The sequence below is a fragment of the Coffea eugenioides genome, chromosome 11 (genome assembly GCF_003713205.1).
Source record: "Coffea eugenioides isolate CCC68of chromosome 11, Ceug_1.0, whole genome shotgun sequence".
NCBI lineage: Eukaryota > Viridiplantae > Streptophyta > Magnoliopsida > Gentianales > Rubiaceae > Coffea > Coffea eugenioides.
In genome coordinates this window covers 50019943-50039741 of record NC_040045.1, presented here as the reverse complement: position 1 = coordinate 50039741, position 19799 = coordinate 50019943, and the positions used below count along the sequence as shown (strand labels likewise).

The 19799-nt window shown below is 37.5% G+C and overlaps 2 protein-coding genes across 2 annotated transcripts; one reads left to right on the top strand and one right to left on the bottom strand.

Annotated features, from left to right (window-relative positions):
* Positions 1 to 1173: 1173 nt before the first annotated feature.
* LOC113752829 (F-box protein At5g67140) lies at positions 1174 to 4607 on the bottom strand. Its single transcript, XM_027296882.1, has 6 exons — positions 4548 to 4607; positions 4147 to 4445; positions 3826 to 3972; positions 3074 to 3209; positions 1843 to 1941; positions 1174 to 1607 (listed from the first exon to the last, which is right to left on the bottom strand). The coding sequence occupies exons 1-6, from the start codon at positions 4605 to 4607 to the stop codon at positions 1398 to 1400; spliced, it is 951 nt and encodes a 316-aa protein (XP_027152683.1). The 3' UTR covers positions 1174 to 1397.
* A 9791-nt stretch (positions 4608 to 14398) lies between these two features.
* Positions 14399 to 18274, top strand: LOC113752828. The gene is made up of 8 exons (XM_027296881.1): positions 14399 to 14773; positions 14913 to 15011; positions 15157 to 15222; positions 15382 to 15447; positions 16900 to 17217; positions 17288 to 17360; positions 17556 to 17721; positions 18019 to 18274. The coding sequence occupies exons 1-8, from the start codon at positions 14399 to 14401 to the stop codon at positions 18272 to 18274; spliced, it is 1419 nt and encodes a 472-aa protein (XP_027152682.1).
* The last annotated feature ends 1525 nt before the right edge of the window (positions 18275 to 19799 follow it).

Here is a 19799-nt window from a genome sequence, read left to right as displayed (position 1 = left end):
CTTTTATTGTCTTGTCTGTCCACTTGAAAACTTCTGGAGAACTGCATATGACATTGTTTTGAGTCAGTGGAAAAGGACAACGTAACAGTGAACGCTGACTTCCTTCGTACGAATTTCTTTTCTACGCGCGATGACGGGGGATCTGAAGTTCATCATCAACTATATATGCAAACAAGTTTTACAAATCTATCTGAATTTTAATCTTTGAGTTCCCTCTTATTTAGTCCTTGTACGGGAAGATTTTATTTAGTATACATCGGTTTCCAGTCGCCACCGGATTCTTTGATTTCGCATAGTAGGTGGCGTCGTATGGTGACTCCAACCTCATAGCGTTGAGAGGGACGAGACAAGTAAGTCGTGTAATCTGTGTTTAATATTTGGTAGGGTTTTTTAAAATCACACAATAAAACTTCCAAGGGACCAGCACGACCGCGCTCCGGCAGGTGGAGGGCAATCAAATTTAAACTCAAGATCTCTATAATCGTTAGGATCTCAACCTTGAATCAAAGTTTGCTCGGCTCCTGAATGTCTGTATCAATTGAGATCATTAACATTTAAATTTAAAAAAAAAAAAAATACACAGATAGCAACTTTAATGCCCTAAGCTAGTTCATAGGGCTTGGGTGTAAGTTTGGTCATTAATCCAAAAGGTGCGTACCTGGAGCAATAACCATGAGCATTTATTTGTTTAACAAGCCGCTCTGGGTTTACATTCAGCAAAACTCCAAAAGGTGGGATCCATCCATCGATGGCATGAAGTAATCAGTATTAATCCCAATATGTTATAATACATTTATTGTGGGCTAAAAGGGAAAAAGGAAAAAAAAAGTTGGGGCCAATCAGAGAGGTCAGTAAGATAATACTACATCACATTGTGGGCTAAGAAGGGAAAAAGGAAAAAAAAAGTTGGGGCCAATCAGAGAGGTGTGACAAGATAGCAGCCCACCCACCCTACAAAAAAAAAAAACAAAAAGGAACAGGTCCCATCAATGTATAGTTAACTGAGAAGCAGTTAGCGTCCGTGTATTTGCACCATTTGCCAGATGTCAAAGAATATGCAATGGCATGAAAATTGCATTCGTTCCCGTATTTCAAAGCAAAAGAACAGTCCCCAAGGAATTTAAGGATTCCCGTACTAGGAGACTCTCCATACCTGATTCCTTTCGGCGCTCATTCCTCGCACATACTATCATAATGCATAAAATTAGAAGATACTAATTACATCCCAAATCTTCAATTTTGTCTGGAGCAAAGAATCATTAAATACAATTCACTGGCGGGCCAATGCCATGTTTATTAAACTCAGATTACAAAGACAGGTAATCTGTACAACATTGTATAAATTGTAGGACAAACAATCATTACGCACTTGTATCCCCGCATCCAGTCGCTTCACCTTAAAAGACAGGCCACATAGAAATTCTCTCGACGTTCACCATTCCTTTGGGTCGTATCTGAAGAGCAGGGCTTATGGTAAGCAAACCAACAAAGCAATCCAATGGAACCCTCAGACCCCAAACATTTATGGACTCCAGCTTGCGACATTTATTTACAAGGACTAGAAGTCCCTCCTCAGTCACATGGCGGCAGCCCCACAGGACAATAGTCTGAAAAGTATTTAGACACGAAAATAACATTAGGTAGCTTCTAACTTTGAAGAATGGTTCCGCCCTAAATGCATACGAGGCACAAGCACAAATCTTACAAGCCGGTGACCTACTTCTTTTTTTTTTTTTTTACTTTTTTTCTTTTTCTGCACTTCTATGTGCATGTTTGTGTGTTTTACTGTGTCTCTGAGGCCTATTGTGGACGGGTCAATGAGAACAGATTTTGTGGCTTTACCTTCAATTCTTGACAGCTATCTGCAACAGCAAACAAAGATGTATCTGTGATAAATGTACCACCTATGTTTAGGTGTTGTAAAGAAGTAGCTCTGGAAATCTGCAAAAAGAAGATCAAATATCGAATTTGATGCACAAACATGAGATGCAGAAAGATAGAAACACCTATTGCAATGCCATTAGCACCATTATCCAAACATTGACAGCCTAAAACACAATCAACCAGACAGCAAAAGCCTACAGAGTTTATCTAAGGGCATCAAAAGCCTATCTATCTTTACTTAGTAGAACTCTCCAGATCAACACAACAAAGGGAATCAGATAAGAAAAAGGCGAAGAATAAACAATAGATAAAGTGAGGAAGCCACCGAATATAATTACACAGTTATAAGAGATTATAAATGAAATGCATTATTTCTAACTCAAAGAGAACCATAACTTGAGTCTGTCCCACAGTGGTATTGAAGTCAAGCAGATGGAAAGGACGTCTGACAATGATAAGCACAGTACGTTTTAATTGAAACCCTCGTTGTTTTCAAATGCAAGACAATGCACCATACCAGGTGATGTCCTAATGTCACACAAGGTGCCACTCTGGACATGCAAATGTTGACAGCATATGAGATTCCAAATTTTTTAAGCAATTGAAGAGTAATATATGGACAATGGTCAAATTTATTCCCGCATCACCTTTAACGCCATTCAGATCAGATTTTTTCCCCAAGCATTTTTCCCTACCTGCTGTCTGTTGTTTCATTGGACAGTAAGCACAGTTTTGAAGCCAGATGAAGATAAGGATCACCGCTCTCTGCAGCTACTCCTGTGCTAAGCACATAATTAATTCTCTAAGCCATCGTAATTCAGAAGACTAGATTACTACTTCTGAAAGGAAGGTGCATTGTTTTCCCCTACTGCAGTGACGCTAGCTGAAATCCCTCCAGTAATCCCAGCTGATTTTAAAGACAACTCAACAGAAGCGCAATCTCCATTTAACATTTAGAACTTCACAGTTTCTTGTTGCTATACCTACTCGGTTTAAATCCAAAAACTATAATCGGAGATCAATCGGCCAAGAAAATAAGCTTTTTCTAGTAACAGCAATAACAACTACCGCAACAATATTTGAGATGACAGAAGCAGATTTCTATACAGCATCACATGTAAAATGGTGATTATTCCATATCAACTGAGAATAACTACTACTTCCAATAAATGAGAAAGAATTTACCCACCAGTTGGATAACACCTCTATCTGTGATTCCTGTTGAACCCCACAAAGATATTGAGGATAGGTTGCTAATGCACTTTGCAGTAGCTAATTGGTAAAGCCCTTGGTCGGTTATCTGGCAGCCCCATCGGCTCCTAGAACTGAGGACATTAAATAATTATAAATTTTGTCAAACTGCATTGTTTTTTAGGTAAACAATGAGATGTTTGTACAAACAAGAATTCTAAGCAAATACTACTGCATGATATAAAATTTTGATTGCATTACCCAAGAATAATTTTTTTCCTTGTCTGTTCCTAGGATTAAAGCACCAATTGCAGCCTAATGCGAGACCATTAAATGAAAATCAAGCTAGCAACTTACTTCATCATTTGTAAACACAGACATCAACAAACTGTAGTAATTACTACAAGTAAACCAATTACAGTTGCGAGGAGGGATGGGTCGGGTGGTAGGAGGAAGGAGTATAAGTGAACCTCCCACCTACGTTTTAAAGGAGAAAAAAAAAACCAATTACAGTTTATGAGAGTAAATTTTTCACAATAAAAAACAAATATCCAAGAAAAACCCAGGACAGGCAATCATCATTGTCAGCAAGCGCACAACTCTTATGTCCCTACTTTCCATCACCCGAAAAAACGGTTCCTACTTGAATTACCCATTCCAATCTTCTTACAACTGGAGAATTTGCACGCAACAAAGATTACCCGCCCGCGGGTGGGGGGGGGGGGGGAAGATAAGGAAGATGTACTCTACATGTCAAGCTCCTTGAGACTGAAAGCAAGGCAAACGACGCGTGTGGTGGAATCGTCGTCCATTTTCCAACCTGAAAAGCTCAGCTTATCCCTCCTCGCCAGCGATTCCTTCACCCCCTGCCTCCATTTCCGGCTCACGCTGCTCGCCCTACTCAACCAACCCCACATTCCACACATATAAAGTCAACAAATACGAGTAAGTGCCTTTCTTTTACTTATTTCTTTTTTCCCAGTTAAAGAAAAAATGCAAGAACAAAGAATCCAAGAAAATTACACTAGCAAAATTCAAAAAGGGGGGGGGGGGGGGGGGGAAAGGACATACTGAGCCAAATCTTTGAAGCAAGTGATGAGGGTAAATATGTGAGCCAACAAGTCAATCGGCAGCAGATCAATCTCCCCCTCCTTCTCCACCTCCATTTCCACCAATCCCCTCCAACGACGACGACGACGACTGTATTCTAACAAGTTTTGAAATACGTGGACGAGAGAATTGAGAAACCCGGGAAATTGTTTTGTCCGGCTGTATCTTACAAAAAAAATATAGCAAATGGAGGCGCTGGCACTTTCCAAGTTCAGATACGTACACGTCAGGTAATAAAAGAAGAGAGAGAAAGGGAAAAACTGTAAAGTGTGGTCATGTTTCCGTCATCTACTTTCCATGCGAGAGCAGTAGCTTTGATACTTTTCTTCTTTCTTTGACCAGAAAAGGTTAATTAGATTTACCTTCCCCTTAAGTTTGATCAAGCTACAATTCGAACCTTGAGGTTTGGTCAAATAGCACATAGCCCCTTCTCTCAAACGGGATAGATGGATGAAGTAAACAGAAGTGTTTAAAAGACATAAACACCCTGATACTTAATTGAATGAACAACAAACAAATATTGGGAAAAAAAAAAAGGACACAAAAATTAGAAATTCATCAAGCTTTCTATCCATGGGCAAAATGTTTCCTAAAGTGATGATCTTTTGCATTTTCATGCTTTAGCATTGCTTCACACCTAATCTAAAAACAGCCTAAAAAAACATATCTATTCAAATTCAGCATCAATATTCTATCACCATCACTCATCAGTTATCACATCCAACTCTACTACTTTCCCAAAATCTTAGCAGTAGTGGCATCACCAACTCTATCATTACGTAGCTCAAATGTGTCCCAACTTCTCCTGCAAGGGGAGAAACCAAAAAAAAAAAAAAAATGTTAGTACACTCCTAAAATAGAATGGATAAGAAACTAGGTGAAATTCTTATAGAAAAGCAAATTCAAGTGACAAGAAACGAAATTGGACATGCACCTAACTGATTTAGTAATATTGCAAGATGTCTCCAATGCTAATCAAACTCCAAAAATCCATAACAAAGTCAGAGTACATATTGGAAGGCAAAGCATTCTTTTTTCTGATCAACTACGCAAGACCCAAAAAAGAAATAGAATAGATCCAACGGACCAAACATGTTTAGACAAAAGAAAATTTCTCTAACTATCTCGTATTCATGATAAAACATGTTCAATTTGAAAATTTGCATGTTTTTGTCTATTATCATGTCGGTTTATTTTTTAATTTATGTTTTTTTTTAAAAACAAATTTAACAATATACCACTATGATGTAGTAATCAGTTTGGTATTAGATTAAATAGAGAAATACGGCATCTGTTTTCTTAATGTTTTGATCACTTGACTATAATTTTGGATGGCATCAGTAACACTGACGTTTGACATCGGGGGGTTATTTGTTAAAAGTTCATCCATTCAAAGGGATGGACCATAATTTGGTCAAATCTAAAGGTTAAATCTGCAATTTGGATAGACCTCAAGGGAGGTAACTATAATTAGTCCAAAAAAAAGGACTTTTTATTTCATATCTTTCCTCTGTTGGTTATTAATACTAGTATTAGTAATTTTCAATTATCATTTCAGCATTGCATCATTAATAGAGGTTTGAACTGGTTTGTTCATGAAGTTAGTCTTAGTTTTGTTTAGGAAAAATGATATATTAGCACTCTTAAAAATGTTTCTAACACTATCCTTTCTATCCTTACTTCAAAATTACAAAGGGAACGGAGGATGGAGTAGGTGAGACTTTTCTTGAGAGTGTCAATAACATATTATTCTTATCTGCAAGGATTTCCTCATGACGACATTTTGCTGCCTTCGAAAAGTTTCTTCCATAGTTTCGTGTTGTAATATGCATGTCATCTGTGCCGACATGATGACGGGTTCAAAGTTTTGGTAAATTACCTAAAACATTTACTATTATTTATTACTACCCCAAATCGCTAGTTAAATCCATTCAATTTGGGTTCTATCCGTATTCTATATATCACGTGTACTGTTTTTTAACAATTTCTCCACGCCCTTCTTTATGAAATTGCTGCGTCAAAGAATAATCAAAACACAATTGGAAATCCCAATGGACGGGACAGCTCCGTCATCTAAATTCATTAATGATGATTACAATGCCATTCTTTCAGACCTTAGGCATTAAGATTAGCACTAGTTAAAAATGATAAGAATCATTTAAGTTCTAAGATTAGTACTTATGCCTTAAACATCATACTAGATGAGGAACTCTTGCTTTCTCGGTGTCAAGTACATTGAATGTAAAGTTAACTCGGGTCTTTACTCGCAATTGTATATTTTTTGAAAGCAATATAATCAAATAGCGTTTTAAGGAAAAAAAAATTACAATGGCATTCTTTGCTCAGTAAACTCTTCTTATCATCTGCTGCTACAAACCGATTAAGATGAAACCACGAATGTTCAGCCTGTTTTTAGTTTTCGGGTTTTTGTTCAGCTTTTTGTCACACATCCTTTCTGACCAACCACTTCAACTTCGGGTAACTTAGCAACGGAGTTAGATTTTAACCCATTTAACTAAATTGTGGTACATCTTCAGTGGGGATTGAAAATGGATGCCGGGATCAAATTTTTTAAGTTTTTTTTTTTTTAAAGGTTTGAGAATTATACTCCCAACACACACAATTTTGTTTTAGAATTAAATTTTCCTAGTGACGGTGTATGCATTAGTGTGTCTAAATGTATAACAAAAATGTAAATTTTGAATTCAATATTCAAACCGATAAATATATACATTGAAAGTGTAGGAAAGTATCATCCTTTGTATTAATTTTTTTTTTTAGAATTCCCGAAAGGCGGGATTAATTATTAGACAACTTTTTTTTTTGATTTAAATATACGGTGTTACACCAGCATCTAGATGAAGATAGAAGTAGTAAGTTTATAGAATTAACGATAAATCTTTTCTTCAGGTAAACATCATTTGGGCTGGTTCCTCCGGAAGATTGAAATAATCAAGCTGACCATTGTTGAGAGGTAGATTAACCTGGACCTGCTAGCTACGGACTAGATTTGAAGTTGGGCTGGCCTACTGCGAACTAATTCTTATTCCATCCGTGGCTAGGTGGCATAGTACCTTAAAGCCCATGATTTGCTGAGTACGATGTGGACCCCACGGTTGTAAGAGCAGTCAAACTCTATTGCTCTACGCTCTCGCTAGTCGCGTGATATGTCTAGCGTTCCCTGTGAAAGTCAGAGCCCACGAGGAAGACGATGGTACATCCAGCAATCAAAGCGTACAATCTACCCAAATAACATCAGCCGTTGATCTTCTTCCCTATCTTCCTAGAGATCGTCACTATTCAATCTTGATGGACCGTTTCCGCAATAAGCCAAGGCAAAAGTACAAGCGGGACATGACACGTCACCCACCAAACCCACCATCGGAAGTGCACAATTTCTCCAAACTTTCCACCAAAGAACATTCATATCAACCTGTGAGATCAGAGACGAGACTTGAACCAATCCTACGCCGTCCGATCACAAATAGTGTGGTCCGTGGCCACACATCGCGAGGCACTGGCGGTGTTACACTATCGACACGTCATTTAATTCTTTTACCAAATACTGACGACTTTGGATGGCTGCTGCTTACCGTTGAGGAATTGGCATTAATTTATGACGTTTGATGATGGAGACGTAGATACTCTGATGGTCCCGCCTGTAGGGCAGACTGTAGGGTGGGATTTAAGATCCTGAAACCCAATGGCACACTGCCACGTAGGTATTCTGTCGCAAAAGGCTGCCAAGAAGATACTCATTAAAACAGAACGTACAAATTGTTACCGTCTGCTTAAGGTGACGTTTGATCGGACGGGATAGTGCAGGGTTGGGGTGTTTAAAGTTCCGGAAAATCTTTTTTTTTGTAAAAAAAAAACGGCAGATCTCGCCAAAATGAATAGTACTTTTTTTCTTTTAAGTCTATTGAATATTTATACCATCCAATTCTACCGCTCAGGGAAACATAATTGGGCTATATAAGGGGTTAGAGAGAAGATAGAAGGAGAACTTAATTAGGTTATATGAAGTGTTAAGAGTGAAGACAGCACCTCATTTAGAGCAAAGAATGTTTTGGCACACTTTTTGGATATCCTAAAGAGATGTTTTAAATTCCTTCTAGTGATTAACTTGACTAAGGATGCATTTAATTAAACAGAAATTTGAAACCTAAAACCTGAATCAATTGAATTACTGAATTGTTAAGTACTAAATTTAATATATTTTTTAGTATGTATCACATTAAAGGATAAGTCAATAATTTATCCCTTATGTTTATGAGCAAGTTATGCTAAGAAAATTCGACATCATTTAATTAATTCATATATTTTATTTTTTTATCATCAAATGCGTGTGTATATATTAAGATATGAATTCATTAAATTTAAGTATTCAATTGGATTATCAAACAGGCGCTAAAACAAGTTGATTCATCAAATGAATATCTGATATTGGCAATACTATCTAATCATCATTCTTATTTCAAATTATCGGCTAGATTATTAAATTTTATATATTGACACTATATTGTATATATGGTAATCTACTAATAATTCGTGTTATAAGTCATAAATTACAACTTATGTTGTTATAAATATATTATTGAAAATTAATTTATTTTATTTTTAATTTGATGATGAGACAAAAAAAAAACAATATTTTAGCTTACTTTTAAAATTAAAAGAATGCCAAATTATCAATTATCTAGCCAAAATCTAATTATGGATATTTGATTTATCAAATTAAAAAGTTTAGACGGCAATAAGATTTTAGTCTTATAAAAAAATAGAAATTTTAATCACATTATAAGTTATGAGGGTGGTAATTGATAGAGATAAAGAAAGGGCACGAACTTCGCTCCATCTTAATTTAACAACAAAGATTAGCTCAAATTTTAATGGTTATGTACAACATTTTCGTGTGTAATTAGCAAAACATGTGTGTTGTAACCACTTTACAGTATATATACCAAAGTGATTGTACTGTCCCGGTACAAAATGGTCCAATTCTTTGTTTTTTTTAACATAGAGAGTATTCCAACCTTTGACCAGATTAATCTTCTTGCGCTTGTGCACTCTGTCTTCCAAGAATACACAAAACAGTAGAAGGAGTCGAACCCTATCACACGGTATTAGGACCTAACTAGGCAACTCCAACACCAGTCGAGCCAATCCCAAGGGGCCAAAATGGTCCAATCCGCTGATCAACAAATGAATCATGCTAGACGCGGGAACAACCAAGAATCGTCGCAGTCGAGCAAAAGGCTATAAGGTTTTATCCACCTACTGCACCATTTGTACGAGCAATTTCCATCGATTGTCAGTAATTCAGTAGTATCACCAGCCGGTCCTAAGAATAAAGTATTGCTAAATTAAATAGTCTAATTAATACTCATTCCATCACTCGTGCTGCCAGGTGCCAACTTGACCGAAAACAACACGTCCACACCTACGAGCATCGCTCTGCTTCTATTCTATGTTGAACAAACTGCAAGTAGCTTAACCAAAAAAATATTTATCCCCCTTAACAAACATTTTCAAGGTCGACCAAACAAAAGTTAATTAGTAAATTTTAGATCTACATTAGAAGTTTGCAATTAAATAGGTCAAGACGAGGTCCAGGAGAAAATGGGGTCCAGATGTTAGGGTCATCCCTAACTTTTGTCATCCCTAACTAGCTATACTATTTCTTTGGAGCGTAATGACACTTCCCAATATTTTCCTTTTCCAAATGCATCGAGATATTTAAATAGTGCGTTCGAACATGACTTGTCAACAGAAGTAACGAGTCAAATACATGTTTCTTCTCTTTTGCTTTTGTCCACTCCAAAATGGTAACAATGAGCTCCCGCTTAGGGGTGCAGGGAATTCGAGTAGCTTGAATCGAGCTCGCGAGTAGCTTGATTAGATACTTGACTCGTGCTCGAGCTAATCACTACAGTAAATCGAATCGATTCGAGTAGTTAGGAACAAGAAATTTTAGCTCGTCGAGTAGCTCGAGCTCGGTGGTATATATGTATATTTTATATATCAATTTACTCTTTTAGGTTTGTTAGTTAGAATATTTACGGGTTTAGTCAGCTATATTGTAATAATAATGAAGGGTGAATATGTAATTTTGGTTGAAAACTAAAAACGGTGAAATGATGAATCCGTCCTTCATTCGTCTTCTTCGTTCCTCTTCACTCTTCAGCCTTCAGTCCTTCACTCTCAAATCCCAATCCCAATCTCTCAAGTCTTTGGCTCATCTTCTCAACTGTCACAGTCGAGACATCTGAAGCTTTAAACACTTCCGCAGTTCAAGCTACTCTTCCTTCTTCCTTCTCCTGGAGCTCAAAATGGAGTAGGTAGCAGTAGCAGCGTGAGCAGCCGAACAATTTCAAATCAAATCAAAACCCACCAATTTCAACAGCTGCATTTGACAAATTGAGGTACTTATTGTACATTTGTGTAGTAAATATGTGCATTACGAGGTTAAATTTGATAAGTCTAATATTAATTTTTAATCTCCAAACCCTAACCAAACAGAAACTTGCTGAGGTGACTGCTGCTGCTGCCCTTCGTATTACTAATGGTGCATTTGTGGTGGTTGATTGTATTGAGGGTGTATGTGTGTCCAAACAGAAACTGTCCTTCGACAGGCTCTGGGAGAAAGGATTCGGCATGTCTTAACCTGTGAACAAGATGGACAGGTGTGTCCCAAGGAACAAGTTATGCTCTATGTATCCAAGATGATTCCAGCATCTGACAAAGGTAGATTCTTTGCTTTTGGCCGTGTGTTTTCTAAAAAAATTGCTACTGGCATGAAGGTTAGAATCATGGGTCCTAACTATGTTCCGGTAGAGAAAAAGGACTTGTATGTTAAGAATGTCCAAAGAACAGTTATTTGGATGGGTAAGAAGCATGTGTTGCTTTTCAATCTGGGCTTTATGATGATTTGCAAGTGGAAATTCCTATTTGCTGATTTTGAGTTAGTGAAGACGTTTGCTGGGTTTTTTATTTCCTTTTGTTTTTAGGTGCCTAATATCTTACAATCAATGGTTTGTATACCAACCAGGATAGGAAAACTTGCTTCATAAAACAGAGAGGTGAATTTTTGTTTGTGTTCATTTATGCAAAATGTTGCTGCATGGAATTCCAAATGAGTTGGATTGACTCTTTGGTTTACCTCTTCAGGGAGAAATTTAAAACTTGCTCATATTGAGTTCTATCAGTAGCTTTTGTGGTGTAATATGTATACATACATGTCACCGAGATGTGGTGTAAATTTTAGCTTTTGTGGATGTAGAGGCATAGAGCAATGAAGTTCTCTGTCTCCCCTGTCGTGCGTGTTGCTGTGCAGTGCAAGATTGCATCTGACCTTATGTTTAGTGCAAGACTTTCTGGCTCCAGGACTTTATGGCTTCTAAGTTTTGATTTCTTTGCATTGCAATTAATCTTGTTCAATTGATATTAATGTCCTTTAATTCGAATGTTTAGTGCAATTTAGTTTATTGTTTAATACAAATTAGTAGTGCTCAGTGCCCATCGTTGAGAATTCTTTAGATTTTTTGGAATTGTGCAAGAACCAAGATCAATTCGAGCTCATTCGAGCTCGAGTACTCGACTTGATATCGAGCTCGAGGTACATGTCGAGCTCGATCGAGTCGAGTTCGAGTCTGCCTATGCTTGTGTCGAGTCGATCTCGATCTTTGTTTCTTGAGCTCGAGCTCGAGCTCTGGTGGTCTGCGCCGAGCTCGAGCTCGAGTACGTCACTACTCGAGCTCGACTCGGCTCAATTTCACCCCTACTCCCGCTACATCTTCTTTGAGGTAAAACTCTGACGACACGTGGACGTTGACTATTGAGTAAGCTTAGAAGTCTTGCGTACCAAATGAAAGATGGACATTGAAATCAAAATGTCGTGAACGCTCTTCAACTTTTCGCCAACCGCCTTTAATATTACGACTGTAAGATGGAGCTCCTCGTATCTTAGTTTTACACAAACATGTTTATTTAGTGATCTGCGTTCCATAACGAGTTTGACAGGGAAAGGATACCATCAGCTGTGTTTATTAATCGCCATAGCATAACAGTTGCAGCGTCATGATAGACATTTTCAATTCTCTAGATTTTTTGTAGAAAAGTACTGTAGCGATTTGATATATGTGAGATAAAAAAATGATTGAAAAATGTGTTCACGGAAAATATTTTGAAAAATTGCTTTCCAAACATGGAAACAATTCTGTAATTTTGACATAGAAGCGAAAGCATGTTAATAGAAAAAAAAATTAAATGAAGTAATTCCAAAAGGAGAACATCCAAGAGTGATGCATGACCAATCAACTCCTAAAAAAAAAAAAGATTAAAAAAAACCCTAAAATCTTAATGTTGAAAAAGCAATCGACACAAAAAATTATTTGGATAGCAAATTTTTTCAAAAAATATTACGCTTACATCATAAACACATTTTTCAATCCACTTTTTTATATTCTCAACTATCTTTTTATCTTACATACATCACGTTACAAAAAATATTACAGTAATTATTCCAAGTAATATTTCAATTAATACTCTATCCAAACAAAGTGTTTATAAAATAGGGACAGAGGTATTAAAAACACATTAGAAAATAATAAAATAGGGAAAACTACTTAAGTAATATAAAACTCCCAAAACAACTAGGATAGAAAAAGAAGCAGAATAATGAAAAAAAAAACTACTGAATTCTTGTATTGGCCGCCATAAAGGATCTAACGCAGATTGGTGCACTGAGGACCAAATTTGACACGACAATGAAAAGATTTATACACAAAAAGTTACATGAATAAATTCAAAAATAAAGAATGAAGAGTGATTTAAGATCAACCATAAAAGAGGAGGGTTGGATTAAATGGTAAAATAGAAGGAATTTTAAATAAGAGGTCTCGAGTTCAAATTTTCATACTTATTTTAAAAAAATTAATCCTAAAAAAATCAGGATTTAATAAGAATTTCATTATTTTCAGGTATAAACCCAAAATAATTGTGTTAAATTTTGATTAAAATTGTGAAATGCACTCAAAATAAACTTTAGGGAAGTGTATTTATAGGTTACAAGTATTTTAAACCGAAAAGAATGCCTACTTATACGCTGCAACTATACTAAATCGAAAATGAATCGGTTTTCGCGTACAGTTTTGGCAAGACGCGGATTCCCCCCGTAGATCCAAATTAGCAGTAACAAAAAATTTGATCCATAGGCTGCATTTATGGACGAATTTTTGCGGGGATCTTGATCAGACCCATGCTCAGATGGTGACGGTGATCCGCGGATAAGTCCGTGCGGCTTGGAGCCCGTTCGCGGATCAAGGTGAAATGCAGCCTCGAGAGCTTCTTTGTTGCATCTGCCTCTTCAACCGATTTATATGAAAAAAAAACTATGCGGCAATTGCATTTAAATAAACTATCTCTATATATTCAAGATTTAAACAAAACTTAAAAACACGTTTAAATTATTACGTATACATCTATCTAATTTTGAAATACTCTACCATACAAACGGAGTTACGTTTCAACAATGAAAAGAAAGGCTGCTGGTTAATGTGAGAACTGAAAATTTGGAATTTGAAGGGACAATTTTGTTATTTTTATAAAATTATTCTAGCATTAAAATCCAAGCTGCATCAAATATTTGCCAAAAAAAAGAAGAAGAGGAGGACGGTGCTAGACAGCCAGCCCTCTGGATCTGCGAGCAAGCAAGCAGGCAGAATACAACTAGTGTGTCTCACGTGCGGGTGCGGCTTAAAGTTGCTTACACCTGACCTGAACTCCCAACTCCCATTGTCAACTTTCTAAGGAAAACCGCGCCATACCCTCCTCCATACTATGGTCAGTCTGGGCCAGTCGTGAAAGACTGTTCACTGTTCGCCGTTGCCGTTTGTTACAGTTCCCAGAACAAAAGTAGACTGGTCAAACCTCAATTCTGCCCTTCTTCTTTCTTCTTCTTCTTCTTCTTCTTCATATTCATTTCCATTCCGACAATTTTAATATACTATTTAAATCCTCTGGACCCCCGCCGCGGAACTTCTCAGTTCTCACCCCTACCCTTTTGCTTTTTCTCAACTTGCATCCAAAGCCTAAAATAATTCTAGCAGTCCTGCGCACTGAAGTAATGCTAACACTTTCAGCTGTTTCAGACAACCCATAACGAAGCTCAAGAACTCAAAACATACTTAAGTCAAACTGATATTTTTGCTTAATGGCGAACTTGTACGATACAGCAAACTGCTCTTCTTCATCCCCAGATGACCCGGACGATTTTTCTCTTTTCTTGCATCAAATTATGCTTCGATCACGTACTTCTTCTTCCACAAGTTTTATGGCTCAGAAGGGTAACGAGGTGCAGTCTTATCCTGGAAATCAAGGTTGTGGGTTGCATTTGGTTTCCGGTACTGAGCGGATCTCTATACCGGAGGCCCCTTCAGCTGGACTGCAGCACTGGTCTTACGGTGGGGGTTTTACTTCTCCGGGGTTGGGGTCTTTTTGCCAGGAGAGTGGAGTGAATGTGTCATCTTCTTCGGTTTCTGTTGCAACGATGGATAATGATCTCAATGACTATGATTGTGAAAGTGAGGTATTGTATTATGAACTCAGATAAACAAGTATTCTGTATTTTCAGTTCCTCATGCAATTTTTGCATGCCCCATATCCAATTACTTTCGAGAGATGCATGTCTATGTTTTGCTTATTTAGCTGATGGAATCATGTTGCAGGGTTTGGAAGTGCTGGAGGAGGCTATGGTTAAGCCAACTGCACCCTGCAACGCGTCCAAGAGGAGTAGAGCAGCTGAAGTTCATAACTTATCTGAAAAGGTCGCTCTAAGTTAACTAATTAATATGGTGAACAAATTTCACGTTGATTTCTTTTTTGAATTTTTGATGTACTGTAAGTGTATGTGTGTATTTTGTAATAACGCCTGCATGTCGTTGGTTTTCATGAGTTTGGTATATTGGACAGAGGAGGAGGAGCAGGATAAATGAGAAAATGAAAGCGCTACAAAATCTGATACCCAATTCGAACAAGGTAAATTTGACTTATTCTGTTGCTCAACAAGTAGAATGATAGTTGATTAATACTGGTAAGATCATCCAGATTCCAGAGGAGCAATTTGGTGGAATTTTAGTTGGTTAAGTTGAATGCTGTTTGGTGTTAATCTATGTTTGTTTTGTGTGTCTGCATTAGACCGATAAGGCTTCAATGCTTGATGAAGCCATTGAGTACCTCAAGCAACTTCAGCTACAAGTACAGGTGCGTTGCCCATTATACTAATTTTCGCAGTATGTGGTTTTCTGTGAGCCTCCAGATTTAGTTTTATTTATGTATTCTTCTTTTTACATCAAACGTTGAAGCAGGCCATGAACTTGAAATACACATTAATCCTGACAGGTTGTGCGGTTTTGAAAAGTACCCTATAGCTGTAGCAATAGTTTCAGTAGCTTTTCCAGCAAGTGCGCATCTTTCTTCTGTAGGATTACTAGTCAATTGCAACTTTATCAACTAGGATGACTAGTCAATTGAGCTTTGCTATTTCTTCTGCCTTTGCTCGAGTTTTAACTGGCATGTCTTTCTTGTTGATCAAGCATACAGAAACAGCTTTTAGATTCTGAGTTTTTAATCCTTCCTCATGACCTTAGGTGCATGAGGTAGACAATGATTTGATGCCTATAAACGTAAGAAGAAATTCAGCTACATGATTACATAAGGTTAATTTGTCATCCCAAACTCCAATTCGTAGGTCCATGGCTTTGGGGGACCAAAGTCCAACATCCTTCCATTATCACTTTCTCGTCGTGTCCTTCTGATCAAAGGTATCTATGGTGTAGAAAAACTGATGAAGCTTGAAATGCATGTCTGAGTCTCAGAGGAAATAAATTACACCTAGAATGCTTGTTTCTGTAGTGCGTTAACTGTAATTAAGACCACAACAACTTGGCCGCCAAAACTGCACAAGATGGAAAATTTCAAAATAGAAGTACATGTTATAGCTGCTGAGTCTTCAGATCGTGTTGCTGGCCCAGGTTTATTCTACCACTGGATCATTTCTCTGAGCATATGCCCCCAGACATTGGATGACCCTGTTCTTGTGTGCTGCTTATGGACTCAAAAACAAAATAAAGTCCGAAAATCTCAGGATTAGAAATGTACATAACAGCTAATAGCTATTCTGTTCATCCATTTGATTTGAGGTCTTTGCAGTCTAGTTGGGCATTTGTCAAATTGTAAGCATGTGCCTTTTGACTTTATAGTGGTGCTTTCATTTTGTAGAAGAATTTAGCTACTTACGATGAATCTAGCTTTCTGAGAAACAAATTTGTTTTACAATTCTTTTCAGGTTTGTTGGTTGTTAGAACTGTGTTAAATTATGTCCTTGACAATTTAAGCCAAAATTAGTTAACTTCAGAGGCTTCTCTCCCTCCCCCCCCCACCTTTTTTCTTATACTTTTTTTCCTTTTTCCCCCCAGTTGCTGTTATGATATTGTCATATCTCTTTGGCATCCTGCAGCTTTCCTTCTTCGACTTGTAGATGTGAAAGGTTATCATTTTCACTTTTAAACTCGAGGTTTCTGTAGAACTTGTTACATTCCATGTGTCTAAGGTGTTTTTATGAGCATTCTTTCCCCAATTAATATTCCTCTTTGCCAGTTGTTTTTGTGTTCATCACTTAATGCTTATTCATCTTGGAAAATTATGCTTCTCCAGTTGTTGACAGTGAGAAATGGTTTAAGCCTATATCCCATGTGTCTTCCTGGAGTGTTGCCATCGAATCAAGTTTCTGAAACAAGAACGGGCTACGAGGGTAACAGATCCTTGGACATGAGCTTGGCGAGTGCACTTCCCCTGAAGCCGGTTACCCCTACTAATATCCTGTTCAATCTACCTGACAATTTTAAGAAAGCTAAGCAGGCATCAGATGTTAATCAATCCAAGCTAAGTGATTCAGAAGATGCATTTGCACCAGCATCAATTATTCATGGTAATCACAGACCAATTCAGTTCCCGCTACCTGGAACTTCTAAGGTAACTCTAGTATATTCTGCTGTTGTGCAATAGAAGCCCTAGTAGTCTGACACTGAACTTTGTTTCTTAGAAGGGAACTTGCATGGGGCAGAAATCACCCAATCAACAAGCAAACCAGGATCTTTCTAGAAGAAAATCAGTAGGTGGGTTGTGACTCACCTGCATGTAAACTCTATACTTGATCAACTGTTTTGGCATATTCTGAATAAGATTTTTGGTACCTTGTCTTTAAGTAAGATTATAGCAATTTCTTTTTTCCAAATAAAAGGGCCCGAAATTAGCAACTGGAGTGCAGATGCACTTGCTTTATCCTGCTCTAATCTAATGCGCATGAACAGCGAAGCATATAGGAGCTGAAGCAACAGGATCAACTGCTCTCAATGCACTACCATCTGGTTTGGAGCAAAATATTCTGGAAGCATGGGTCCTTGGAAGGGACCAATCGGGAGGAAGGCTGCTTAAAAATATGGAGTGCAAAAATCTTCTTTTGTCACAAGTAGATGGGTAATTTCAGTCAAGAGAGGCGTTTCTTTAATCCATCAGTTGTACTCGGTAACTCTAATCTTCGATTTTATCCTTTTCTTTAACCAGCACACAGACCGGACCGAGTCCATTGGTTGACGATAGTATCAAAGCAGAAAGATGCGACTTTTGAGAATCTCAAAAACGGGGAAGCAGTGACTCCTGTGGCATTTGGTAACACCAGAACACTCTCGCGACAATTACATCTGCTCGTGTGATGCCTGGGAGTACAAGTTTTACTGACTCGAGGATTAGCTGATTTACTGTTGTTTATGTTAGAACTGGACGTCTACAAGTGAACTCTAGATTCTCTACTGTTGCAGAAAGCGTATGGCTGCTCACTATGTCTAATCTAATAGTACCATTTCTTGGCGCTTACGAAGCTATTGCGATCACACAATCTGTTGAATTGGATAAGCTTGGTGGTCTTTATACATTCATTCTGCAGCTAGAATGTAATCCTTCGTCTGTTGGAGAAAATATGAACAGCGTAATCAGTTTTCACGTGTGTTTCAGGGAGGATCGAAGTCACTAGTTTAGGACTGATGAATGTATTACGCAATCCACCAACTCCACAGGGACACAGCCCCTATTTTGCTTTAGTCTCCCTGTCTCATGAAAATTGTTCGCCTTTTGCTACGAGAACTCGTTAGCGTCTTAGCAACGCCAAGCTTCAAGTCTTAGGGTTGATGGTATACTCCTTCCTCATTGGGATGATGGGGTATTGGATTCCAATTTGGCTAATCAAAACAAGGAAACAATTGTTCTATAAATGTTCTATCTCAGTAATATATTCGGTGGAACTGTTCTTGATGTCAGGACTGACCGGCAGTGCATAAAAATTTAGACGAAACGAAGGATGCTTTCCAGCTTTGAGAGTTGGACACGGCTCCAGGACACTAAGAAAAGATTACACGCGTTAGTCTTGGGTTCTAATAAGCACAGGAAAATTTGTACAGTGTCTAGTTTCCAATAAGCACTTGATTGAAAGAGAAAGAGGGAAAAAAGGGGAAAAAAAGAAAAAAACAAGAGGCTGACAGGATAAGAGAGCATGTAACATTTGCAAACTTGTTGCAGGATTTTTGCGTTTCGACTTTCAAATTCAACTTGATTACGGAAGACAACCAAACGTTGGCGTTTGCGTAAGGGGAGGGCATTGTTGAACACGACATCTTCTCCAGCTGTGGTTTACTACATTTCCTTGTCGCTTCAGAAAGTCCAACGAAAGTTTGAATCTTCAGATTGTCATGTCAAACTTAGGACCAAAAAGGCCCTACAAACAAACATTAAAGAGGAAAATTAGGCACTAGTTGCTTATATGCACTTAGGCCCCGTTTGGATTGTAATTTTTCTCAGAAAAATTGTTACGTTTTCCGTGAACACATTTTCCTATCACCTTTTTACCTCACATATATCAAATCGTTACAGTAATTTTTCTATAAAAAATCCAGAAAAATGCAATCCAAATCCGAACCAAGTTTAGTATCGTTATTACATTGCTTTAGTAAAATGCCCTTGTTTGGATATCTCATTTTTTCAAATAATATTTCGTTTGGATCATAAATACATTTTTTAACCGATTTTTTTTTTATATTTTCAATCACCTTTTATCCTGTATATATTACATTATAAAAAGTGTTACAGTAATTATTCCAAATAATATTTCAAATAACACTCTATCCAAATGTTTATCCATATTCTAGTGTGTTAAGAGGCGTTCCAATTTTTCTAAAACTAAGCGGATGACTAAGCCACGTATCTTCGTTGTCACGTCAAGAATTATTCATAAGATTACCATTCCATCTTTAGATATATAGCTCAATATTATAAATGACTAAGTCCATTATTCTATAACCCCAGACGTGCAGCTCAACATAGGAGTAATTTCTACAAATCTAACCAACTGCTGTCTAGATTTCCTTGTATTTTGACCAACTAATCGATCATACTAGTTGATTGGCTATGCTTTTAGTTTAGAACGCTAACTTGCAAGAGAAAACACCGAAAAGACATTTGTCACATTTAGATTCACAAACTATTGATATTAATCGGAAATCTTG